This window comes from Cervus canadensis, chromosome 10 (genome assembly GCF_019320065.1).
Source record: "Cervus canadensis isolate Bull #8, Minnesota chromosome 10, ASM1932006v1, whole genome shotgun sequence".
Lineage (NCBI taxonomy): Eukaryota > Metazoa > Chordata > Mammalia > Artiodactyla > Cervidae > Cervus > Cervus canadensis.
This window is the reverse complement of record NC_057395.1, coordinates 36,372,965-36,399,343: the sequence shown is the minus strand read 5'-3', so window position 1 is coordinate 36,399,343 and position 26,379 is coordinate 36,372,965. Positions and strand designations below refer to the sequence as shown.

The window sequence follows — 26,379 nt, the reverse complement described above, 5'->3', positions numbered from 1 at the left end:
ATCCCCACATACATGCTTCTAAAGGTCATCTCGTTCATATAAGTTGACACATTTATCACTCTCATCATTTAGGAAATTCCAAAAGTTGTGGGAGCTCTGTACCTACAAAGAGGACAATGACCAAGTGTATATTATAAATCACAATATCACAGATAAATGATAGTTCCGTAGAGTAGACATTTGGGTCTTGTCTGCAGTCACATAGAGGGAAAGGAAGGGAAGGACAAGGAAGAGGAAGAGGTTGGATGAGGGGGAAGGTCCAGAGTTTGAAGCTCTTGCCCCCTTTGGAAAGTATTCCTGGCTTACCTTCCTTATTTGACTGAACCAATAGACAAGTATACAATATGGTTATACATGAATTTGTAGATGTACATGGGTTGATATTTACTGTAAAACTTGTTTTCTTATTTGCTTAACTAAACTTTTATTGTACAGTGTGATATACCTCTCCTTCAATTTTTAAAAAAAATTTTATTGGAGTATAATTGCATTGGAAAAGACCCTCATGCCGGGAAAGATTGAGGGCAGGAGGAGATAGGGGCAAGAGATGGTTGGATGACATCACCGACTCAATGGACATGAATTTAAACAAACTCTGGGAGATAGTGAAGGGCAGGGAAGCCTGGCATGCTGCAGCCCATGGGGTCACAGAGAGACATGACTTAGCGTAAAAGAATGTAGTTGCTTTACAATGTTGTATTACTTTCTGCTATACGGCAAAGTGAATCAGCTGTACATATAATACCCATATCCCCTTTTTATTGGATTTCCTTCCCATTTAGGTCACCACAGAGCGTTTGGTAGAGCTCCTTGTGCTCTGCAGTTGGTCCTCATTAGTATCAATGGTGTATACATGTCAATACCAATCTCCCAGTTCACCCCACACCCCCGTTCCCCCTTGGTATCCATACACTGGTTCTCTACATCTGTCTGTCTTTCTGCTCTGTAAATAAGATCATCTATACCAATTTTTTCAGATTCCACATGTATGTGTTAATATTAGTTTTCTCATTCTAATTTACTTCACTCTGTGTGACAGACACTAGGCTTATCCACATTACTACAAATGACCCAATTCCATGAAAGGAAAAGTGAAAGTAAAGTCGCTCAGTTGTGTCCGACTCCTCGCAACCCCATGGACTTCAGCCTACCAGGCTCCTCCGTCCATGGGATTTTCCAGGCGAGGGTACTGGAGTGGGGTGCCATTGCCTTCTCTGTATCTCCATGAGGAGTGTGATATGTTTCATCCCATCTCCAATTCCATTATTTAATGGAGTCAGTACACTTGGTCTAAGGACCCTTAGAGATCATCTAGTTCAGTCTCCATTGTGACCAGTAAGGAAGGGACTTGACAGGACTTAACAGCCAAAACAGGGCTTATACATTGCTTAAAAGTACACTCTTCATGGACATGTATTAATGAGTGTTTAAAAGACCCAGCCCAGCAGACCCAGCTGCAAGGGAAAGGGTCCAGTCAGTTTTTTCCGCCTAATCTTTAAATTGTTTGAGCACCAGCTCAAATGAGTTTAATGATCACCACTTTTGTGCCTTTTATCTTTCCTGTGTTTGTCCAACTTAAATGTCCAAGACTGAAACAGCCTGTGTTCATGAGAATAACCTTTCACAAATTTTCACATCCAAGCAGCTTTTTATCAAGTCACACCATAGTTGACCTAAAGTAGGTTAGATAAAGACCTGAGTTAATTAGATTCTTTTTTTATATATAGCTATCTCCAGAGGAAAATTGGAATGATCATTTTAAAAATGGGTTTCTAGAGAAGTTTCTGTATTAAGAAGATGGATTGGAAAGACCAATTTCATTTGGAAGAAAATAGCATGACTTAGAATTCAAGAACAGAAACATCCTTAAACATCAGCTTTTACCTGTAATTATAAATGTATGATATCCAGAGATTGTCTATATTCTGTTGTTTTAAATTGTTAAACTCATTTCTGCTATATTTTCTGCAAATAAGTACCATCCACCTTTGGCATTACATGTTAATTCCTCATGTGACCAGAAGGGGACACTAGAAGACATTTTTCTCTGGGGACATTTATTTTTATTTTTCTTTGTGCCCTCAGCCCAAAGGCAAGGCAAAAACAGAGATATTCCTCTGGTAAAATGATGTTCCATCTTTTATCTAGGAAGTCAGGCTTCAGACTTGCTTTTCCATCAAACTTTCAAACCTTTGGGACCATCTTAGAAAATATAATACTCTACATAATTATATTAGTTTTCCAGACATACTTTCTTCCAAATAAATGCTGTTCAGAAAGATTCAAATTATGCAGCTGTGGTCATTTCTTACTTATGACTAACTTACTTAAATTGTGGTTCTTTTACAAGGAAGGATTGGTGCTGAACTTTTGGGTTGGCCTGTCTTCTTCTTAGATTAGCACTGTTGAAGAAGAGCGGTGAGGAAGACTGGAGAAACAGACTCAACAGAAAGCAGGAATACGGCAAAGCCTCCATCACCAGCAGCCTGCATATCCAAGAAACGGAGCAGTCACTCAAGAAGAAGGTAACGTTGTCTGTGCTCGGAAAAAGCATTCTAACTAACATCACGCTTGGATGTGCGTCCACCAGGCAAGCATGCATAGCTTAACCAGTTACTACCCTGGGAAGCATCTGCTCTCTCTTGCCACTAGGGTCCACACCTATAGTCTGCCCACAGCAGCTTCAATTAATCACCAGCTGAAGTCTTGAGATGTCCTAGAATTGGGAACAGTGCCACATACCTAATGCATCAGCAGGCAGGTTCCTATATTTGAAAGTGTGCACTTTTATCTGTTTCAAATCTTCTAAAATGAAATCTGATTTTACAGTGTTATTAAACCCTTTTATATCTACATACCTATTTCTGTAGAGACGTACTGCAGTCCATGGGGTTGCAGAGTCCGACACAACTGAGCAACTGAACTGAACTGAACTGACATCTATATGTGTAGCTATAGATATAGGTGTGTGTGTATATGTATATATTTTGATCACACTGCACAGTATGCAGGATATTAATTCTCTGACAACCAGGGATTGAACCTGTGTCCCCTGCAGTGGAAGCATGGAACCCTAAACACTGGACTGCCAGGAAGTCACCTTATTAAAGCCTTTAGAATGAAAACCTCATTGACTGCTAACCGTTTATTAGTTGCATATAGAATATGGGTTTGAATGTCCTAGGCCTAGATTTAAAACATACATATATACAAGAGGACACAATTGTGATCGGTGAGGACATGTCACAGAAGTCATGTTCCATGATGATCAGGTAAGTCTTTTATTAAGAGTATAGCAAAGTATGTTATAAGCTTCAAGAAAATTCAGTAACACACTGTTGTCAATCTGGGCAAGCATTTCATATGCAAATGTACCAATGAGTTGTTAAATGACTAGTCATAATGACCAGCTTTTGACCAATCAGTGCACACTTTCAAAGTGAACAGTGACTTCCTGCTGCCTGGCCCTGTGATGGCAAATGCACCTGCTGGCTGGGGGCAGTGTGGGCGCTGGGCCACACCACTGGCCAACTGCTAGGATCACAGGTCTTCAAACAAAAAGGAAAAATACTTCCAACCAGATGATCACCTAGACCCCTTCCAGCTCTAAAACAATGTAATAAGCCTCCGTGGAAGAGAGAAGTGATGAACATGACCTTGAGGCACTCAGAAGCATACATAAGAAGGAGGTGTGTCCATGGGGCCATGAGGACAGAGTTCTGACACTATTTCCTATGGCTCTTCTGTGTTTTCCTAGGTTAAATTGGAAGAGCAATTTGAATTCTCTCTTTTGAGTCAAACATGACTTCAAAGATAGTCACTAAAGACAGTTAACGCTCAGCCATTTGCAAATCTCTCAAATATGACTAGATATTAAGGAACCTACATAGGAAATCTGTATTTCCAGAATGAGATCCAAAAGTGAAAGAAAACTAGGTCGACTGCCATTGCCCACAAACTTTATGTAAAAGTTTGATTTGAAAGTATTGGTTCCCAGGTAACTTTAGTGCTTAACTCTTGGTCATGTTGAAAGATGCAAAGAAATTTCCCCAAGCAGGTCCTCCATGGCATGGTAAAAAGGATGGCTACAAAGTACAAAGCCAGGTAGATTTCTTACAAATAGTAGAATTAATCTCAACACTTTGCACCACTTAGGGGACAGGGATCGGCAGAAGCTGGGTAAACCAGAAGGCTCAGAATAGTAGATGAGATCAGAACAGCCTTAACATAGACTGAGATTCTCAGGAGGCAAGAGATGGGAGAAGGTAGCTGCAGTTGCCCCTGGGGTGGTAAACCCTGCCCACAGCAGCCATGGCTTGAGTGGGAAGTACTGTCCTGCGCTCAGGGGTTCTGCACCAGCAGTGAACTCATCATTGCTCTCCTACTCCTAACCTAGTTCATTTTGGCCCAAGACAATAAGTTCTTTGAAGTTAAAATAAGCCCATCTATTTTGGGCTTCTGTAGCAGGCATCGGGAAATCGTAGATGCTCTTGGGGTCATGTGGTTTTCCCATGGCCTCTGAAGTGCCCTTGGTTCCGTGTCTTCCCAAGGGCTGGCTGTGTATTTCAGCCACACCTTGGCCATGCTCAGATGTGGTAGAAGAGCTGCCTTGAACCTGATCTGCCGTAAGACAGTCCCTGGGGCAGCTGGAAGGCAGGCAGGGGAGCTTGCGACATGGCCAAGGTTTGCTGGGTATCTGAATGCTTCTCTGCAGAAGGAAGGACATTCATGACACATGCTCCATGCAGTTAGGATCTTGCTGCCTAGGCTGGAGCCAGACTTGCTAGGGGCACAAGCTCTGGAACCTTCCGTCTTTTCCACCAAGGGAAAAGGGACTGGATTTACTGTCAGGTCATCACTTCCTGCACAGTTTCTGAATTCATTGAAGGCACATATTCGTGGTTACCAAACATTTTACGGTTTGGCCTCCTCGAGCTTTTACTGTGTATGCTAAGCAGGGTCCCACGAGTTACAGCCTGTGGAAAAGCAAAGGAGGCAGGAAATGGAGATGGGCCTTTATATAAATCGCTTCCCTTGTGAAAATCCGTGCCATCCAATAAAAATATAATGTGAGCCCATGAGTAATTAGAGATTGTTGTGTAACCACATTAAAAAAGATATGAAGGATGCCTTGAAAATCTTAAATTGTTTTTCTTTCTGTCAAAGGGTTTGTTCCAAAACAAAATTTTGGTGCTCTAACTGGCATCTCCTTTGGGGTCCTGTAAGGTTTAAAAAAATGTATTCTTTTGGTCCATAAATCAATTTGGGGAATAAGTTAGTGTTTTACTTTCCCTACAAAAAGATCAATCTTGTCTCAAGAGACCATGTAACTTAACATCACTTCCTTACTTTCCAAACTTAACCCCCTAAAATTAGGATGGATGGTTTGGAACTTAAGAGTGCTATTTACCCTGCCTCCCCTGTCATTTCCTACAACAAATAGCTTGGGTTCTTTCTCTTGCTGTCCCTCTTTCCTTCCTCTTGTGCTTGGTTTAGTCTAGGGCAATGCTAACCTGACTTATACATCTTTGCTTTTGTAGCGTACAGAATTAGTTCTAAAGATGGCAAAGACCGCGGTTTGTAGGTTTGGCCGGGCTCACAGCACCAGGAACATGATCCTTTCAGAGCCACTCATCCCATCCCGAGAGGGAGAGAAGTGAAACAAGACAAAGTTTGAAAGAAAAGGGATTTGGCAGAAGTCTCTTTGTTTCACCTAAATGGCAGTTATATATTTTCCCCAAATCATTATTTAAAATTCCAACCCCATTTTGGCCTGTTTTTTGATATTTAGGCAGAGACAGTGACTCCCAGGCCCTTTGATCAAGATAACCATCCAAAGTTGTAGGCTTTTTCCAGGAAGTCAGAACCTTTTACAGAGTTTGTGGTTACTGCCCCCCACCTGTGTCTGAGCCACAGGTTAGGATTTGGTACCTGGCTGTGCTTCCATCCAAGTGTCAAGTCAGTGAATCAGGCTAAGCTCTGTGCTGTCCCCAGAACAAGTCCTTGAAAATTCTAGGCAGGTCAGTCTGCCACATTCGTGTTCTAATTGCCTGTGCTGTTGAAATTCCAAATGACGATTCAAGAGCATGTGGTCAATTGAAGGACAAAGGGTAGGAGGGTGAGGAGGGCTGTTGGTCTGACCCCCAAATTACAGATAGTCACCCCTCAGATGGGGGATGAGCTCACTTGGTGTTTGTGCCACCCGACTGTGTGGGCATGTGCATGCTTCTCCTGGAACCCAGCACAGAGTTCTGGAAAATGCCTGTGACCCCGTAACCTGACCCTACTCTTCTGACACTCTGCAACGTCTCCTATTTGTTTTAACCTGTAGGAAGAAGGAGGATTTACAGATGATAATGACATTTCTAATCTGCTTTGGGTAAGCCTGACTCTAACACAGGTCTCCTCGCCACGTGTAGCTCTCATCCTAGACGGTTCCCCTGGGTACCCCTCTCTGCTTGGTTTTCTTAACCCGAGGGGAGATGTCACCTCAGTCCAGCATGGAAAGCTATCCTGTTTCCCGCCCTTTTTTTAATTTTATTTTTAATTGGAGGATAATTGCTTTACAATATCAGGTTGGTTTCTGCCATATGACAGGAATCAGCCTTGAGTATACATACGTCCCCCCCGTCTTGAGCCTCCCTCCTGCCCCACCTCGCCATCCCACCCCTCTAGGTTGTCACAGAGCCCCCTGTGACCCTCTGGGTCACCTAGAGCCCCCTCTAGGTCGTCACAGAGCACTGGGTTGAGCCCCGTGTGTTACACAGCAGCTTCCCATTAGCTATCTCACACCGGTCAGAATGGCCATCATCAAAAAATCGTGAAATTTTGTTTCAATCATGGAGAAAACGTGAAAGGCTTTAAAAAACATAGTTTATATTCAATGTTAAAATGGTCCATGAAAGGCAGGGATCCCCTGTCTGAATATCTTCTGTAAATTGCAGTCATCATGCCAATAACTCAGGTACTGCACAGAATTGATTGGGTTATATTTACTGTGCTTGTGTGGGAATTTCTGTTAGCATTCTAAAATAAAACAAGTAGGAAGGACTCTCTGGGGAAGAGAAGTGAAATTGCAATGAGTAAATTAACTTTCTGTGAGAGAAAGCCTCGTTTTTGTCCTTCCCCTCCTCCACCCCGCTCTGATAAATCGTCTTTTTTCACCTCTAATCCTCTTGCTTTGCTCTATAGGAACCTGTATACGCTTCTACTTATTCTCCTGCTCTACCTGCTGCCCATAAATACCTGTCTTTTGTATCTATTAATCAGGTGAGGAAAAGCCTACGTGTATTAAGCCTCATTGCAATTTCTGAGCGGCAGGGAGAAACTTATTTCATTTGGGAAAGTAACTCCTTTGCTGCATTTGTGTGTGTGTGTGTGTGTGTGTGTGTAAATGTACTTACTTCATATATTTAGGGTCAGTCACCCGGAGGGCATAGCAACCCACTCCAGTCTTGCCTGGAGAATCCCATGGACAGAGGAGCCTGGCAGGCTACAAAGGAGGAGGAGGAGCCAGAGGAGCCTGGCGGTCGCAAAGAATCAGACACGACTGAGCATGCTGAGCACGCACACATGTTGCAACCTCGGCTCAGACCTCTAGGGAGACTTATGGTATTAATTCATCTCATAGTCATGAAACTGGTTGAAGAGGAAAGTTTCCCCTTTAATCTATGTTGTGGGTTTTTTTTTTTTTCATTTTATATTAGAGTATAGCTGATTAACAATGTTGTGGTAGTTTCAGGTACATAACAGAGCGACTCAGCCATACATATACATGTATCCATTCTTCCCCAGACTCCCTTCCCATTCAGACTGCCACATAATCCCATAAGTTAATATTCTAAATTGAGTCAGGAGCCCAAGAAGGAGCCCAGGGTGTTCCTGGCTCCAGTTCAGGAGACAGATTATCTTGCTTACCTTGACCAAGTAGGAGGCGGTGGCGGAAGCACTCGGGGGCGTGGAAGAGACACGGTGGAAGCCGTGGTCCTGATGCGAGCTGGCTGCCGTGGCACTGTTGGCATGGAAACCACAGTCCTGCTTCCCCACCTTCCACCTTGCTGCACCCTGTCTGAGCTCTACCAGAAGGGAGACCTAGCCTGGGCTGAGGAATTCTGTTAGTGCCTAATATGCAGTGATATTTAAAGCTAGAAATACCGACAATTGGTTTTTATTCCCCTTGGAATGTCCCTGGGGTCAAAATTGTTAGAAAAAGCGGCGGCATCCCCTTTGCCACAACGAGCCCCAGGTGCTGGTCGCCCTCCGTCTGTGGGACCTGGCCGGTCACTCTCATCTTAGGGCCTCTGTCTCATCAGCTCAGGGACCACGTCCGGTCAGGTGGTCTCTAACTGGAAAGGTCATGACTGTTCTGTCCCTTTAGGACTAGCGGTAACAAACTGGTCTTTGAGGGAGAGGCGCAGGATTTCAGCCAGAGGGAGGGTCTGTAGGGTCCTCCTGCTTCATTTGACATTTTCATAAGTGGAAACGCCCCGTTTCTTCTCCCAAAGGAGGCCTTTCTTGCACTTGCCTTAACTCCTTTCCTCTGAAGTTAGGAATAAAGGTCTATAGCAACCTAGCCCTGCATAACCAGCCGGTGTCCGCTTCAAAAATGAGGGTATACTATGGAGCAAACCTGCTGTTCCGTCACTAAGGGGTGAAATAAGTTGATATTAAACTTAATTTTCTTTTTAGTATTTATTTGTTTATTTGGCTGTCTCAGGTCTTAATTGCGTCATGCAGGATCTTTCATTGAGGTCCATGGACTCTAGTTGTAGCGCATGGACTTCATTGCTCTGCACACAGATTCTCTTGTTGTGACTTGCAGGCTTAGTTACTCCCTGGCTTGTGGGATCTTAGTTCCCCGACCAGAGATCAAACCCACATCCCTGCATTGCAAGGCAAGTTCTTAACCACTAGACCACCAGGGAAGTCATGTCAGTGTTAAACTTTAAAAGAAAAGATATATTGTTAAAGTATTTCATTTTTACATTATTCTTTTTTTTAACATTCCTTTCCATGATGGTTCATCACAAGGCACTGAATATAGTTCCCTGTGCTACACAGTAGATCCATGTTGTTTATCTGTCCTATAGATACTAGTTTATATCTGCTAATCCCACACTCCCAGTCCTTCCCTCCACCACGCTTATTGAAGTCTTTACATATATACACTTACATAATGGGCTTCTGGCTCAGCAGTAAAGAATCTGCCTGCAGTGCAGGAGCCTGGGTGGGGAAGATCCCCTGGAGGAGGGCATGGCAACCCACTCCAATATTCTTGCCTGGGGTCGCAAAGAGTCCCACAGACTGAGCCACGCGACTTTCACTTTCCTTCTTGTCTAGAGAATCCCCTTGACAGAAGAGCCTGGCAACCTACAGTCCATAGAGTCACAAAGAGCTGGACACGACTGAAGTGACTTGGAACGCACCATCACACATATTTACATAATACACATGTTAGATGTATTTGTAGTATACTTTTTTATAGACTTTATTTCTTTAGAGTAGTTTGAGGTTCCCAGCAAAATTAAGCAGAAAGTATGGAGATTTCCCTCACACCTCCTGCTTCCCGCTACCCCGCCCACAGCCTCCCCCACTATCATCATCCCCCACTAGATGGCATATTTGTTTCAGTTGACAAGCTGTTATCCCTCAGTGTCCATAATTGATAGTTGGGTTCTCTCTTGGCAGTGTACATGCTAAGATTTTGACAAGTGTGTAGTGACACGTATCCATCATTGTGGTATCGTACAGAGTCCTTCCACTGCCCCAAAACGCCTCTGTGCTCTGCCTGCACATCCCTCCCTCCTCCTCTCCTCCCCTCCCAGGAAACTGATCTCTTTACTATAATTTTTGTCTTTTCCAGAATGTCTGATGGATGGAATCATACAAGGTGTTGCCTTTTCAGATTGGCTTGTTGCGTTCAGTAATATGCATTTAAGGTTCCCCTGTGTATTTTCATGGCTTGATAGCTCATTTCTTTTTACCACTGAATAGTAGTCCTTGTCTGGCTGGATCAGTTTATTTATCCATTTGCTTACTGAAGGTCATCTTGGTTGCTTCCAAGCTTTTGGCAATTACGAGTAAAGCTGTTATAAACATCCATTGCAGGTTTTTGTGTGGACATAATTTTTCAACTTGTTTGGATATCAAAGAGCATGATTGCTGAATTATATGGTAAGAGTAAGCTTGGTTTTGTAAGGAAGTGCCAAACTACCTTTGAAAGTGGCTGGACCATTTTGCATTCCTACCAGCAGTGAATAAGTGTTCCTATTGCCCCACATCCTCACCGGCATTTGGTGGCATCAGTGGTTTGAATTTTGGCCGTTCTAATAGTCGTGTAGAAGTGTCTTGACATGTTTTCTTCTTCCTCCGCTTGCCTCAGGGCTATAGCAAAGTAAGATTTCCCTTCGTTCCCTTCCTTCCATCTTGTTGTTGTTCTCTAGTTGCTAAGTCATGTCCAACTGTTTGCAACTGCATGGACTGTAATCCGCCAGGCTCCTCTGTCCATGGGATTCTCCCAGAAAGAATACTGGAATGGGTTGCCATTTCCTTCTCCAGGGGATCTTTCCAACTCAGGGATCGAACCTGCATCTCCTGCTTGCCAGGCAGATTCTTTACCACTGAGCCCCCTGGGACCCCTCCTTTCATCTTAGTTGCTGGTAAATGGTGACAAGACCAAATTATGGTCACTTTGAAATCCAAACCTAGTTGAGATCTTTTCCCATGTTTTGTCCAGGCCACTTGAGGCTCCAGGCCCTGGTGATGGGTAGAAATCATTTAAGGAGGTGGCAAAGCTAAATTTCCTTAACAGTGCATAGGATTTGAAAGGTGACAGCATTTTTGAAAACTGAGGATGCTCATTTATTGTTGTACATTAGTTCTTTCACTAAGCACATGCTTTTATGGTTTCTTCCTGTGATGTAGTTTCACTCAAGGTGAGTAAGATAAAAATTTAAAAGCCAGATCACAATATTTTCTATCTCAAAGCTCTCCACTTGTAGAATCTTACCCTTAAAGTGAAAAGTGAAGTTGCTCAGTTATGTCCGACTCTCTGCGACCCCGTGGACTAAGGTAGCCCACCAGGCTCCTCCGTCCATGGGATTCTCCAGGCAGGAATACTGGAGTGGGTTACCCTTAGAGCTACACTAATCCTAGTCACACATTAGTTCTCTCTCTTGTGTATCACCTCCTGTGTCAGAAACGCTTAATGAAATCTGCACTGTGATTTCTGAGGAGTACGGAGACAAACCCATAAGTAACAACATGGTAACCTGAAAACGTTCTCTATTAACCCTTTGCACAAGTCTCTGTTCATCCCTAAGACCCAACTTTCTTCCCAGCTGTTTCACTACGTTCCCTACCCGCCCCCTCTTCCCGCCCCCTACCCCTCCTCTTTCTGTACCATGCTCATGAGATCCATATTTGAAAGAATAAAGGCTAGAAGGGGTAGGGCTTCTATTCCTTTTCGGCCCCAACTCCCTGACTCTTCCAGCAAATCCTAAATCTCATCAGTTAGACCTAGAAAAACCTGAAAAATGACACAGTGCTTACTCTACTATGAATTATGCCCTTCTCTAAATGAGGGAAGAAAAAATTTTGAAGGGAAAAGCAAGATAAGAGAATCATGATGTCTTAAGCTAAAAAAAAGTACATGGAGAAAGAGGTCCATGTTGTCTGTTTACACATTTTGAGTTCTAAAATTTAATAGCAACTTGTGATACATTTTATTCATTTCTAAAGTGAATAAAGAAACCATATGCATATACCTCATTATATATATATGATATATACACATACATGTATAATATATATATACAAGATATATATATTAGATATAAGGTATATATATCATATATACATACATATATGTGTGTGTGTGTATATATACTTACTGTTACATTATAGAGCCATTTAAGGTCAGATAAGGGGAGTTAGGGGGCTTTTGAGCAACCCTGCTAAGTGGCAAAGTTAAGATGAAACTTCTAGAGAAGCAAAAACTTTTATGTTTAGTAATATTATCTAGAGGCACATGGAAAGCATGCTCCCTAACATAGATCTGGCAAACTTCTAGATACTTTAAATCCTGGAATATCTGTGTATACCAGGGCCCACATCCATCAGCTTCTCCCAGGAGCTGCAGGAGAATCCAAAATGGAATTGCTGATTTGGGGACACTGTTTTTCTGAGTCATTAACCACCACTCCCACCACACCCAGGACTTGGGAGATTCTACTGAGTTCACCATATAAATGGTAAAGTCTGGGTGTTTGGAAAAGAAAACTTTCTTGGCATTTTATATATTTTTTAAAATATTTTAAGGCAAGTGTCATATTGATTTGATTAAAATTCACTCCTGAAACTTCATTTTTCAAGAAAACTGATCCTCTTTTTCAAATTTTGATGAGGTTTTCCTAGTAAGTCCATCTCATAGTTTATGAGGGCGTGTGATCAAGAGAATTACTTGGAACCAGGGTCAGGTTACCAATCATGAGTAGGAAAGTTAAGGAAAAGGGTTTTTAATTTGCTCATTTTTTATTTTGATAAAATTTAAAACTTTTAGAAATGTTCTCATAATAGCCAGGATACTCTCCTATACCCTTGAATAGACCCACCAATTGTTGGCATTTGTTCCCTCCCCTACCCCGTCTCATCCCCCATCCCCACTGCCAACGTCTCCCTTCACCCTTTTCTCCTGGATTGAATGATTGATTGATTGATTGATTGGGCTATTGTAACAGAATACCATAAACTGGGTAACTTATAAACAAGAGAAATTTATTTCTGTCAGTTCTAGAGGGTAAGAAGTCCAAGGTCAAGGTGCTGGCAGATTCAGTGTCTGGTGAGGGTCCACTTCCTGGTTCTTAGATCACTGTCTGCTCACCGTGTCCTCATGTAGCTGAGGGGTGAGGGAGCTCTCTGGGGCCTCTTTTATCAGGGCACTAATCTCATTCTTGAGGGCTCTAGCCTCATGAGCTAATCACTTCCCAAACCCCACCTCCTAATGTATCACATTAGGGATTAGGTTTCACTGTGTGAACTGGTGGGGAGCAGGGGACACAGAACCTTAGACTGTAGAACACTGCCATAACCTCAAGAGGAGGAAATTTTATATTGATACATTGTTTATCTAATCCATAGCCTATATCCCAGCTGTGTTCATTTCCCCCCAATAACATCCTTTTTAGCCCCCACTCCATCCCATCAAAGATCCAATCAGGATCATATATTACATTTAGTCACCATGTCTCTTTAGGAGATGGTTTTTAACTTAGTTTAATTGCCAGTGATCTCAAAATCAGTCCTGACTGTGACTGCTCTGTAGGAGAGTTCTGTAAAAGGAAGATGTATCGGTTCTGTGATAGAGAAATCCATGTCCATGGCTTAAACTGAATCTTACCAGTGCAGACTTGGTTTTTATGTGGCTGGAAAGGAAGGAGAGCCTCCCCACGCCCCCGCCCCATTACCTGCATCTCTCCATCCGCCCAGGGCCTTAAAAAGATCAAGGATGCTGACCTCTGTCACCTTCCTGAGTAAATCTGGAGGTTGTTTCCTATTGGTCAGTTAAGGGAAGCTAATTTGCCATAGTGGGATGGACAGCAGTGGAGAATAAAAGTATCATGGAGGCCTGAGGGATGTATTTCCCCCTCAGGGCTCCTTGGTCTTCCCACTGTGTCTGTGGAAAACCTGAGGATCATTTTGGTCTTTGATGACTTCTTATCTAAGAAAGAACTCCTTACACGGGAAGAGGAGCTTGGGGAGACCACAGACTAGTTAAGGAGAGCTCGCCTGTGGTTTGAAAGCAGATGCTCCAGCAGAAAGGGCCTCCTCGGGTCTCAGAAGATACTGAGGTTAAAGCGCAAGCACAAACCGGGGTCATCACCATCCTTCGGACCCCTTTCCTAGGAAGGACCTGGAGGCAGAAGCGCTTTCTGCTCCTTGGCGATGCTTTTCTTTCCTTAACATTGGCTCCCATGGCAGCTTCCCTCCCGACACCCCACCCGGTGCTCCTCTCCCCGCCCCGTCTCCCTGCCTGTGCCCTGCCCCCATCCCTAGAGGGATTTTGTCATGAAAGGAGGGATGGGCAAAGAAGGAGGGAAAAGAAACTCTCCGGCCAGCACTGGAGGACCTTCCCCAGTTGTCAGCCTGAGAACCGCTCATCTCCTGAAGCCTCCTTCCTGCCCATCCCCATCCTCCTTAGTCTCCCTCGAGAATCCTCCAGTTTCTGCCTCTTAGATCAAATAAGACCAAATAATGTCACCAAGAGCTTAGACATTAAAGAGGCAACTGTCTCCAGAACCCCAATGAGAAATATTTGTAAACCTTTTTTACATAGAAATGTTATTATACAGGTAGGTTATGTCTATAGCACAGTTCAGCCTCAATATCAGATATTCTGTGACTTAAAAGTCATCTTTGTGGGCTTAACCTGGTTGCCTAACTGCCCATATAAAATAGTTGCTGTAGGAAAAAGCACGCGAGTTCCAGAAAAACTTCTAATAACACACCTTCCTTCTAATCAGCTTTCCCTACTTTATGGTTGGCCGTGTAGATAAAAATCTTTAGTAGGTAAGATTTTCTCAACCAACTGTGTTCTTTGAGCATGATGAACAAAGATTCCTAGTCAACTGAGTTTAGATAAGTGAAACAGAGCAACTTGAAAACTCTGTAAGATTCATGGCAGGAAGACAGTCTCTCTCTGTTTCTTTTTACAAAGCATCATTTTGATATTCTGGTGTTCCAAACAAACAAGTGAAAAACCAGGTTCTAACCTGAAGTTCCAGGGTTGGTGGTGGTGATCTGTAACCCAAGCTGGAAATAAGGAAGCCAGACCTATGTCGGGTAGAACAGCTGGGACATTAGGGGACAGCGCAGGACTCCTCTTTGCTTTCCAGTTCATGAAATGCTCCCTGCTAACTCATGCCTCTGTGACTTCCTCTCCCGTTTTCTCCCTGGTACACGCTTCAAGCAGCGGGTCACAGAAAGTCGAGAGAGCCAGATGACTATTGAAGAGAGAAAGCATCTCATCTCCGTGAGAGAGGACGCCTGGAAGACCAGGGGCAAAGGAGCAGCCAACGACTCCACCCAGTTCACCGTGGCTGGCAGGATGGTGAAGCGAGGTCAGAGTGTGTATATGTGTGTGTGTGCGTGTGTGGACCTGTGTGTGAGCTCCATCACCCACGGAGGAGAGGGTGGCGTAGGATGGCTCACTTTGAAAAACCAAGCCTTGGTCTTTTCTGGTTTTCACTCTTAACTGAAGTTGTGTACACATTTTATGAGATACTCCAACTGAAAATCTTTCCCTATGACAGCATCGTCTTCAACATGACGCATGATTCAGTTAGTGACATTTCAAAAGAGTCATTTGGAAATGCCCAGGTATCAAAGCAGTTTTGCAGATCTGCTATCAAACTTTCAGTCCTTTCCTGTAATCGCTTGAAAATTATTTCCATTTTCTTGCCATCTGGCAATCAGCTCACTCAAATAAGCCTTTCTCAGTGCAGAAGTTCATCTTCTTCCTTTTAGGGTTATTCCCAAGGTCTCTTTCCATCAACCCAGAGTTCCCTGGCTACAAAGCCCTGTTTCCAGAGATGTTTTATTGGATGTCTAAAAGATGTATCCATTTCCAGGAAAGTGAGATTTCCCTGAAGACAGGTGATTTCTTTGCAGCTGAGCTCTTGAAACTGATTTTCAGCGGGAAGCCAAAGATTTGTGAAACTGACGAATCACATGGTTCCTCAAGTTGTCAGAAAGCTCTGCAGCTCCATAGCCTATAGGAAATGGTTAAAATCTGGGGTCCCTTTGTCACGTGCAGGCACATACCTTCATTTTCTAAGCTATTGTTTGAGTAAATTTCTCAGCTTAGTGGTGAAGGTTTTCTCAATCAATAAATTAACTTATATTGTCATCTGCTTTGTAGGTTTGCAGTTTTCTTTTCTCAGTCCTTTTTGGGATCCTCAGTCATAGATGGAGCCTACCTCATTGTAGGCTCGGGATAAGTATTTGCAGAAGGAAGGGAGGGAGGGAGAGGAAACTCTTGAACTGAGATTAACCCAAACATTTGTGGAAGAATCCTTTCTAACAAATTTATTCTTAACCAATCTTGGAACTTAGGGAAGGCTTGGTGGCTTGGTGGTAAAGAATCCTCCTACCAATGCAGGAAACATGGGTTCAGTCCCTGGGTTGGGAAGATCCCCTGGAGAAGGAAATGGCAACCCATTCCAGTATTCTTGCCTAGAAAATCCCATGGACAGAGGAGCCTGATGGGTACAGTCCATGGGGTCACAAAAGAGTCAGACATGACTTAGCAACTAAACAACAACAACAATCTTGGAATTATCAAAGGATAACAGAAGGTAATTTACTCTCAGAATGAGGTAGCATTTGAGGATTTTTGTCACCAAGTCACAGAACTATCTCCTTTGCATGACCCTCATCCCTATGTTAACAAAAGCAGATTCTTCAGGCCTACAATGAGAACTTGAACCATAGCTCAGATCTTCCAACTTCTAGCCCAGACTTTTATCCTGATGACCTTTTATTTGGGTTTCTTTTTTTGTCTTTCATCTTAGAAATCATAATGTATTTGAAGCCTGGTCCTTATTACCAGATACCACTGTCCTTGTCCACGGGGATATCAGAGGAAGTAGCCTTGCTCTTAGGCAGTTATGGAGAACAGAATCAGGGACATTCCTCCCCCTCCTTTAGTGGCTGAGTTTCCTTTCACATGTTCCTGAATAAATCAGGGATCTTTATTTAACAGGTGCTTTATGACTCTGCTCGAGAAATAATTTTTCTGTACTTTCAATCTAGTGAAAAAGCTGTTCCCTGCTTTTCTGTGGTTTGTTATCATCTGCACAGTCGTGTGTTTCCCTGAGTCATTGGCTCTTTGGGATTTGCAGTGCTGGAACATCCAGTTTACTCCACTCGCCAAAGAATGAAACTGTCCCCACGCTGCAGCCACCAAGACTTCCTGTCTCATCAGGTCACAGTGTAGCAGTGAGTGGCCAAGAGGCCTCTGTAGCCTGATTTTCATTCTCTCACCCCAGAAGCTGTTTTCTCCCCTCACCTCATTAGGGCTGTCCCCCTTTTCATATTTGTAGAGTCCACAGATCAGTGAGTACTCCATAGATTTCTGTGGTATTCTAGATTTCTCCTGGAAGGAGGATATTCAGAGCGCACCTTTGAAGAAGAGAGAGCTGAGGGACTTCCCTGGCAATTCAATGGTTAGGACTCTGTGCTTCCAATGCAGGATTTGGGGGTGGGTTGCAGGCACGGGTTTGACTTCTGGTCAGGGAACTAAGATCCCACATGCTGTGCAGTACAGGCAAGAAATTAAAACGATTTTTAAAAGATGTAAAATGTTCTCGAAGAGAACAGGTGACTGGTTATTGTCCATAGCATTCATTGAACAGAGCCATGCGGAGTGATTTAACAGTGTGGAACTTAAATCTATATGCCTGCCCCCATCACAGACAAACCCTGTCTCTAGCTGGAAAGAGCGGGTGCACCTGTAAGAGCTCACGGGTGCAGCTGCCTGAATGGGCAGCAGGGGGCACCCTCACTGGACAAAGGGCTGCTGTCAAGCCTGTTTACTGGCTTCAGAGTGAATAACCTCTGTGCTGATGTTATCCCCCCGGCTCTTACACATCCTTTTAGCAGGTAATGAGCTGCTGTCCCAGCCTTTGATACCAAGTTTTACTTATTTTTTAATATCTTTCAAGAAAATTGACTTTCACTCAGATATAAACTCTTTGCAGGTCCTGTAATGAAAGAATTTTTTTAAATGTTATTGACATCAGTAAGGAAGTATATGTACACGTTGAGAAGTACTTCTGGAAAGTGTTAGTCGCTCAGTCGTTTCTAACTCTTTGCAACCCCATGGACTGCAGCCCACTAGGCTCCTCTGTCCATGGGATTCCCCAGGCAAGAATGCTGGAGTGGGTAGCCATTCCCTTCTCCAGGGGATCTTCCCAACCCAGTGGTTCGCCTGCATTGCAGGCAGACTTTTTAACCGTCTGAGCTACCAGAGAAGCTTCTGGAATGTCACCTAAAATTTCAGTTGTAAACTGCATTTCAGTATTTTTCCTTCCAAGTTTTCTGGTGTAACATCTCCCTCTCCAACTCGCAGAAGGGGGGAGCAGATCCATTCACTTGGTGGTTTTTCCCTGTAAGTGATCATGACTTACACATTCTCGGGGTGTGGTTCTCAGATGTGGTCTCTCAGATGTGATAATGTAGCAATGTCACCTAATGGTTTCACTTTTAATACAAATAGATACAGAGAATGTTAACATCTCATTTTGTTCTTTGTAAGTGTACTGATTACCTGTCCTGCCCCCCTTGCAAATCCCTTCTAAGTTTAGGAAAAAATACTCACCTATGTCTTTATTCAGGTTTCTTGTCTGATCAGATGCCGTCTTCATGCTAGAATGTTTGTCTTCCCTTTCTATGTGTCTCTTATCATTTCTCCGCTTAGAGAGTCCCCATCCACCTCCTCAAAAGATGCAGGTGAAAGCATGTCCCTAGCTCCCAGCCACACCCAAGACCAGCATGACTTTCCAACATCCGCACATGTGTAAACTGTTACTCTTGTGTCTTTCTTACAAAGCCTAGCACTCTCTGGGTAATTGCCCAGTAGATCACACTCTGATGACGCCCCCAAAGGCCAGACTGTCCCCACGCCCCCTCAGCCGGGAGGACGACTCCAGGGCTGGGGAACTTGCTGGCCAGCATGACAAACCGCGTCTCTGTTTCCTCTGGAGAGATGGTACAGAAACAACCGGCCCTCCACCTTCTTGAGTTCTGCAGCCACAAATCCAACCAACCACAATCAAAAAAACATTTTTTTTTAATTCTATAAAATTCCAGAAAAGCAAAAACTTGAATTTGCTACACCAACTCTTTACAAAGCATTTACATCATCTTCAGTATTAGGAGTCATGTAGAGGTGATTTAGAGGATATGGGAGGATGTGTGTAGATTATATGCAAATATGCCATTTAATATAAGGGACTTGAGCATCCACATGGATGTTGGTACCCACAGGAGGTCCTGGGACCAGTCCCTTGTAGATACCAAGGGACAACTGTACACTTTCTCTTCAGCTACCTCCAGTGCCCGAAAGGCCTTCAGAAGTCAACATTACCTTTGTTCAAGGACATTCCAATCACCTTCTGGACTCTCTTATCCTATCTGCTTGTTAGGGATGTGTCTTCATTGTTCAGTGTGGCATGGCAGACTGACAGCTGCTGCAGGCCTTAGAAACAATAAAACCTTGTCTCTATGGGCAGTTTTCCTGTAAGTGTGTGTGTCCCATGTCTGTCTGTAAATTCTATAAATTGTTAGATCTCTATTGGGGCTCATGGTGCTCCCTCAGGGTCCTGGGAATTCCCAGAAGTGATCCTGAGATGCTCAGTTGCTCCTTTGTTTTCCCTGCAGGTCTGGCGTCCCCCACTGCCATCACCCCGGTAGCATCCCCTATTTGCAGCAAAACAAGGGGCACTACACCAGTTTCCAAACCCCTGGAAGGTGAGTCCCTAGGCCCTGATGTGCCAAGAGGTTTGTGATCAGAAGAGCCCTCAGCGCTTCTCTCACTGTGTTTTCTACTTGCCCAGATATCGAAGCCAGACCAGACATGCAGTTAGAGTCGGACCTCAAGTTGGACAGGCTGGAAACCTTCCTAAGAAGGCTAAATAACAAAGGTACATACCAGGAGCCAGAGGGAAGCTGTGGTTCACGTGTGTGTGGCCAGTGTGGCTCAAGTTTCAGTAGGTAGCTCAGGAAACCTAAAAATACCTACCCCACTTTCAGAATCTCTGAATCCCAACATGGATTGCTTTATCTCCTCAGCTAAATTGTCTTCTATTATGACTTAACCATTGCATACTATAAGCATTATCTTTGATGTTATATTTTAAAAGTTAATTTATTGGTCAACACTGATTAGATTACTAAGCTCTGATGCACTTGATAATGTACTCATTAGGTGGCTCCCAATAGCACATTTGTGCCTGGATCTAAACTCTTGGGATGTTATCCAGTCAGGATTGTAGACTCAGTAATTTTGCTTTTAACCCTGAAAGTAGATCATGACATGAAATCAACATGATCTGATGAACTTTCAGTTGTATATGTCATTTTCCAATAAGGTAGCAGCTGCTATTATATCTGGTTGTCACAAATAGTATCTAGAAGAAAATTCTAGTGAATAAATAAAGATTTCAATAAAAAAGTCTATGAAGTATATAAAATTAAAGAATAACATACAGAAGTGCCTCATCTCTTAAGAAAAATGTCCAGTACTTAAAGCTTATCTATTACTAAGCACCTAGTATTGACAATGACCCCTATAGGCTGAAAATAATACAAACAACCATTTTAAACTAGAAATATAAAAGTGTCATATAATAACCAAGCTGGCAAGGCAAAGAATGCAAACAATTCATGGTTTATCACCTGTGTGTAACGGGTATCTAGCCCAGAGGTCAGCAGACTAACCTAGCTCCCCACCTCTATTTGTAAATAAAGTTTTATTGGAACACAGTCTTGCCCATCCATTAGCTTATTGGTAATAGTTAATTTTGTGCTATAGCCGCAGCTTCATGAAACTTGCAACACAAGTCAAATAGCCTCCCATGCAAAGCCTAAAATATTTACTACATGGCCCTTTGCAGAAAAAGTTGTTACCAAACCTTGATCTAGAACAAAGCTGAGGCTAGTTCTGCCTCCAAGAGCAAAAAGAACAGGTTCAGAAATTCTCAGTGACTTCAGCCTGCATTTCTCCTACCACTCCCAGTGCAGGCTTTGTCCAGTCCTTTCCTGAGAAGACACGTGCCCAAGAAGCATCTACAGAGTCTGGGACAGCACTGTCATATTTGCTCTACTCCTGGACCTTAGTGGGAAGAAAATAATTTTTAAGATAGTGAAGCAGAGTTGAAATCATGTTTTACATACATCTCAGGTCATTGATTTGCTTGTTTGTTGATAGTTGGTGGGATGCAAGAAACAGTCCTCACTGTCACTGGGAAATCGGTGAAAGAGGTGATGAAGCCAGACGATGACGAAACCTTTGCCAAGTTTTACCGTAGTGTGGACTCCACTCTACCGAGAAGCCCCGTGGAGCTGGACGAGGATTTCGATGTCATTTTTGATCCTTATGCCCCCAAGTAAGTTATTTCAGTTCCCATCATTCACCCCTGGAGAATGGATCCGTTCACCGGTCTCCACATAGCACTTTCTTCTTTCACCATTACCATCTTTTGTGATAGAATAGCCAGATTGACACTGACCAGGGTCCTTGGCCTTCCCCAATCAATAGAAATTAATCTGAGGCCAGATAGGAAATGTAGGCAAGGCTTTATTGTGGCCCCTGCTGCAGCAGGAGGAAGGAAGAACAAGTGACAGGTGCCCTTGCTGGCTCCCCAAGGTGGGGCGGGCATGTTCCTTATATGGGGTAAGGGAAGGGGTATGTCCAGGGTTTGGACCAGGAGGGTGGGTGGCTTAGGTAGTTTACCCACCCCTTCGGTGGTGTTGAGTGCAGGAGGCATGTGAAGTACCCTGGTTTTGCTCCCAGCTCTTCAGAAGTGGCAGTTGGGTTTTTTTGGTCTATTTTATTGTCCATAATTTGCCCCAGTGGCACATGCACGAAGTTATTTTTAGTCCCTTAGAGTGTCTTCGTATTTTGTTGCTGGAGGAGATGTTTGTCCAGCTGTGATCACTGCAGCAAAAGTTCTCAAGTCCCAGGTCCCAGCTTGTCTCAAAATCACTATTCTCTAGAACCAGACACTGGAATAGATGGAGCTTGCATGCCCAGGACAGATGTCCTCTCTGCCAGAAAGTCTTGCATCCACACCACGTGCCTGGTCCATAAAAATAATGTGATGGGTTTTTCACATCACTCAACTATTGCTTTCAGACTTCATGAACGCTGGTTAGCCAGCATTTCTGTGCCTTTCTTTCATTTGATGTGTCAAATTCTTACTCAACTTTGAAAACTATTTGGATCACCTGGGCTCCAATGAATACAGCTAAGTAGAAAATCAGTGAAATTTGCTATCATTGATAAGATCAATAGATCCAAGGGTTTTATCAGTGCTGTCCCAGGTCCCTCTTCACACAAAAATTTGGGTACACCACTAAAGAAAAGTGTTCATGGTGTTAGAATTCCTTTGATCTCAAGTGCTGCAAAGAAAGGCAAGTCCAACCAGCTTCAGCAGAAGAGAAGAGTGGAGGGATTTACAGGTTCACTCCTTGAAAAGTGCAGGTGTGACCTCAGGTTTGGGGGGCTCAGAATAAGGTCTCTCTCGTGCCAGCTTCCCTCTCAGGCCATCACTACATGTTAGTTGGTCACCCCTCACTCCAGATTTATAGCCCAGCGCTGTGGCCACTCCTGTGCAGGCAGCCGCCCTGCCCAGCAGTCCTAGGAGGAGATCAGGCTTGATTTTCCCAAGTCTGCATACAGCCCTGCAGCCATCATTGCGGCCAAGGGGATGGAAGATGCTGATAGGCTAGTGGTGGTCTCTGGACCCCTCCAGCTCCAGAGCTGGGATACAGGGCGGGATGTGGAGGGAGGCAAGCCCACAAAGGCAAGTCCAAGACCACCTACCAGAAGCAGGGAGAGTGTGTTGGATGGGCTTCCACAGCCATCCACCACATTTATCTGCTTCCCACCAATCTGTCAGAGAGCTGCCTCTTCCAGAAGTCTGTAAGATCATCATAAATGTTTCCTTAAGCTGTTCCTGATGCCCATTCTGCATTTTTCAATGTGTTCAGTTTTTGTTTTTTTTTCAATTTGCTACCTTAAGAAAGTGAATAATTTATCACTCCCCACATTTAATATTCTGGGTATTATTTGCGTACACGGTTATTGGACCATTTCTCAATCTCCTCCTCATCCAAATGTCATTGTTTAAATTGTTACATACAGTTTGAACATTGATATGTTGTGTTTATACACATACACAAATGATAATGTCATGTATGAAAGAGGACCTCCAGGGACAGAGATCCATGCACTTGGACATTAAAAGCAGCTAGAGTCTGCTGGGAAACTGTGTGACAGAGTGTACCCCCATCTTCATGTCTGGCGTTCGGCCCTAGAGAGTTTTGTGTGTGTGTGTGAGAGAGAGAGATGGTCATGGTTAGTTTGGGGGCCTCTTTTTACTTCTATATACTCTTCAAAATAGTGCTTATTTTCCAAAGGGGGATAATGGGTTGAGAGGAGAATAGTGATGGGAGAATTGGGGAGGGAACTGAAAAACTGACATGGAGAGGAAGTTGAGCTTGCAGGAAGGAGGGTTAAATTGAGAAGCAATGCCTGGCTATTCTCAGAGGGCTTGCTAGAAAGCCCGGAGAAGGAAGGGTGGTTCTTTTCCAACAGGAAGTGATCGGGATGCTGTGGGGGGTGATGATAACAAGGAAGGACCTCCACCCATCAGCACTGTCCAGGAGCGGGGTGGGCTGCCCTAGAGGCGCCAGCCGCTCTTCCAGGTGAAGTCCCAGGGGCATGGTGAGAGCAGGGCTCCTAGGATTGGCTGGGATCTGGACCCAAATGGGCTTCAACCTTCCAAGATCCTCTGACTCCGTCGGTGGCGTGGTGGGAGGAGGAGGGGGAGCTGTAAGATTTATAATGCAATAGAGAAATAAAACTTTGGAGCTGGATGCTCCAGGTCAGAGACCCACAAGCCCCTGAGCGTGGGTTAGACTGCAGCCCTGGGCCACAGCAGCTCTGCTCTGCCCCGCAGGTTGACATCCTCAGTGGCTGAGCACAAGCGTGCTGTGAGGCCCAAGCGCCGGGTCCAGGCTTCCAAAAACCCCCTGAAGATGCTGGCCGCGCGGGAAGATCTCCTGCAGGAGTACACTGAGCAGAGGCTGAATGTGGCCTTCGTGGAGTCAAAGCGCATGAAAGTCGAAAAGTGTGAGTTTGGGGCCCACCCCCAGCTGTGTGCCCGGGAACTGGGGGAGCAGGTGACTCCGTCTCTCATTTTCCTGCCCTGCAAAGGCCAGTCACGGTGCTCAGAGATACTCGTGAGAGACAAATGAGCGTGTTTGCACACACGCATGCACACCTGCAGAAAACCTGCTTAGAAGGTGAAGGCTTCTCACAGAAACTCTTAAGTGTGGCCCATCTGTTCACTTAAAGTGAAAGTGTTAGTCACTCAGTCGTGTCCGACTCTTTGCGACCCCATCGGCTGGAGCCCACCAGGCTCCTCTGTCATGGGGGTTCTCCAGGCAAGAATACGGAAGTGGGGAGCCATTCACTTCTCCAGGGGATCTTCTCAACCCAGGGATCGAACCCAGGTCTCCCACATTGCAGGCGGATTCTTTACTGTCTGAGCACCAGGGAAGCCCTCTGTTTATTTAAGTCTTTTTGAGTTTTCTTTCCAGAGGCTGGAGGAAAGGGAGGTAGGGCTTTGTAATTCAGCCCATTTCCAAACTTGGCAGTTCTCCACTCCATTTGATTCTAGAGGAAATTAGATCTCTCATGGGCAAGTGTCCCACATCCCTGCTTTGCCTAATCCTAGATTTTACGCTATTAATTAAAGTACAAACCAGTGCTTTTCACATTGCTTTGGAGAGGACCTCGGGCTCCTTGAAGTTGGGATGTGGGTTGAGGGGAGTGGCGGGAGGGGGCAGTAGAGGTAGGGTGATGATGAAAGTGAGGAGCAGCCCCCAGGCTTTGTCCCACTTCAGGCTCAGCCATCAGCTTTCCTCTGCCCAGCCACATGGGGGTCCCCAGTTCAGAAACAGCGGTTGTCCTGGTGGAGCTAGTGGCATGCATAATCTTGCGAGTCTGAATACTCTTGCTATCGTTTTTATTTTCCTATAGCACTCATAAACCTACTTACCAAAGTTGGTTTTTTATTTTTAGAAATAGAATATTTAGATGAAGTGGTTGAGCCTTTTCATTATAATTGTCTTACTAAATAAGTATATTTCAAAATCTCTGAGCCATATGAATTGTCAAGTGGTGTTATATTTCTTCAGTGTTAGAACTTCATCCCAGTGAAGTAATTTTCCGAGTTTCTCTCTAGCATGCACATATTTTTTTTTTCTAGCATGCACATATTTTTTAAAACAAAGAGCTGGAGAAATAAAGATTTGTTGGCACAGATTCTATGTACTTTAATTCTGCCTCCACTTTTTGGGGACATATGTACATTTGTTGATTCACACTGAGAACGTAGCATCTTGTTACAGTCTTAAATCTGAGAGCAAAGGATCCCAAGAGATCATCTAGTTGTTCACTCTGCCCCCAGGAAAAGATGAGAACTAAACCAAGCCTTACAGAGTGCCTGCTTTTCTGCATATAAAGATTAGGATGGGAGATGGTCCAACAGTCCCCCTCAGGAAAGCATTTTCAACATCTGAACCCTGTAAGGAATTATAACGGCTTTAGTGGAATTGCAGCAAATGAGTCCAGCTCCTGATTTTATACTGAGGTTGTTGGTCCACACTCAGTTCTTATCTCTCTGCATGGATGGGGTGACACCTGTCAACAAACATTTATATTTTCAATCCTGTGTTTAATTCCTAACACAGAGCTTCACTGCATAGTTCATCAGACTAGAGTATGTTTTAACCCACCAGGACTAGCTTGAAAAGAAAAAAGCAGTGGTACAGTTATGCATGATCGCTGAGTATAAACCTTGTCTTTTCTCCCGAATGTCTCACTGCCCTGTGCTGTTTCATCCTTCGATCCTCCCAGTGTCCGCCAACTCCAGCTTCTCAGAAGTCACCCTGGCAGGGTTAGCCAGCAAAGAAAACTTCAGCAACGTCAGCCTGCGGAGCGTCAACCTGACAGAACAGAATTCCAACAACAGCGCAGTGCCCTACAAGAAGCTGATGCTGCTGCAGGTTAAAGGTATTGAGAGCTGAGAGGACCACACACGACCCTGGGTTTTGTCTGGAGGCCTGAGTTTCCCCCACTTGCCTGACAGGAGGAGGGAACGCACACTTCTAGAGAGCCCACTGGGCACCCTTGCATCTAACCCCAGCTTTGCAAAATCCCACGAGGTGGGAAGCATTCGGCCCCTGAGCTTGGTGACGGGCCCCAGGTCCCCACAGCTGCTGAGCGGCAGAGCTGACTTTGACCCTGGTCCATCTGATCCCAGAATCCCAGCTCTTGCTGCTGCGCTCCTTCCCGTGACCCTGGCCACACACTGCCTGAGGTCACCAGATGCCCCCACGGCCATCAGAGTGTTCGCCCCACTCTCGTCCTCACTGGGGTCAGCAGGAGTCAGGGAGCCAGAGGGAGAGATGGGCGTTCTCAGAGAAGGGAGCGAGGGAGCACGGAGGGGTGGCCAGCACCCTCCCTCCCCATCTTTAACAAGGAGCCTTCCCCCGCAGCCAGAGGGCTCTGGGCTGCCCCCCAGGGATTAG

At 44.4% G+C, this 26,379-nt stretch overlaps 1 protein-coding gene across 19 annotated transcripts in view; it reads left to right on the top strand.

Annotated features, from left to right (window-relative positions):
- SVIL (supervillin) overlaps positions 1–26,379 on the top strand; it is a 255,524-nt gene that overhangs the window by 202,453 nt on the left and 26,692 nt on the right. For 8 of the 19 annotated variants that reach the window (XM_043480288.1, XM_043480289.1, XM_043480290.1 and 5 more), the window contains 10 exons: positions 2,396–2,525; positions 6,332–6,379; positions 7,192–7,269; positions 7,417–7,611; positions 14,966–15,116; positions 19,438–19,527; positions 19,614–19,700; positions 20,987–21,164; positions 23,742–23,914; positions 25,706–25,861. In XM_043480288.1, coding sequence (XP_043336223.1) covers positions 2,396–2,525; positions 6,332–6,379; positions 7,192–7,269; positions 7,417–7,611; positions 14,966–15,116; positions 19,438–19,527; positions 19,614–19,700; positions 20,987–21,164; positions 23,742–23,914; positions 25,706–25,861 — 1,286 coding nt within the window. The remainder of the gene's footprint in view (positions 1–2,395; positions 2,526–6,331; positions 6,380–7,191; positions 7,270–7,416; positions 7,612–14,965; positions 15,117–19,437; positions 19,528–19,613; positions 19,701–20,986; positions 21,165–23,741; positions 23,915–25,705; positions 25,862–26,379) is intronic. The other 11 variants (XM_043480300.1, XM_043480299.1, XM_043480298.1 and 8 more) reach the window with 8 other exon arrangements.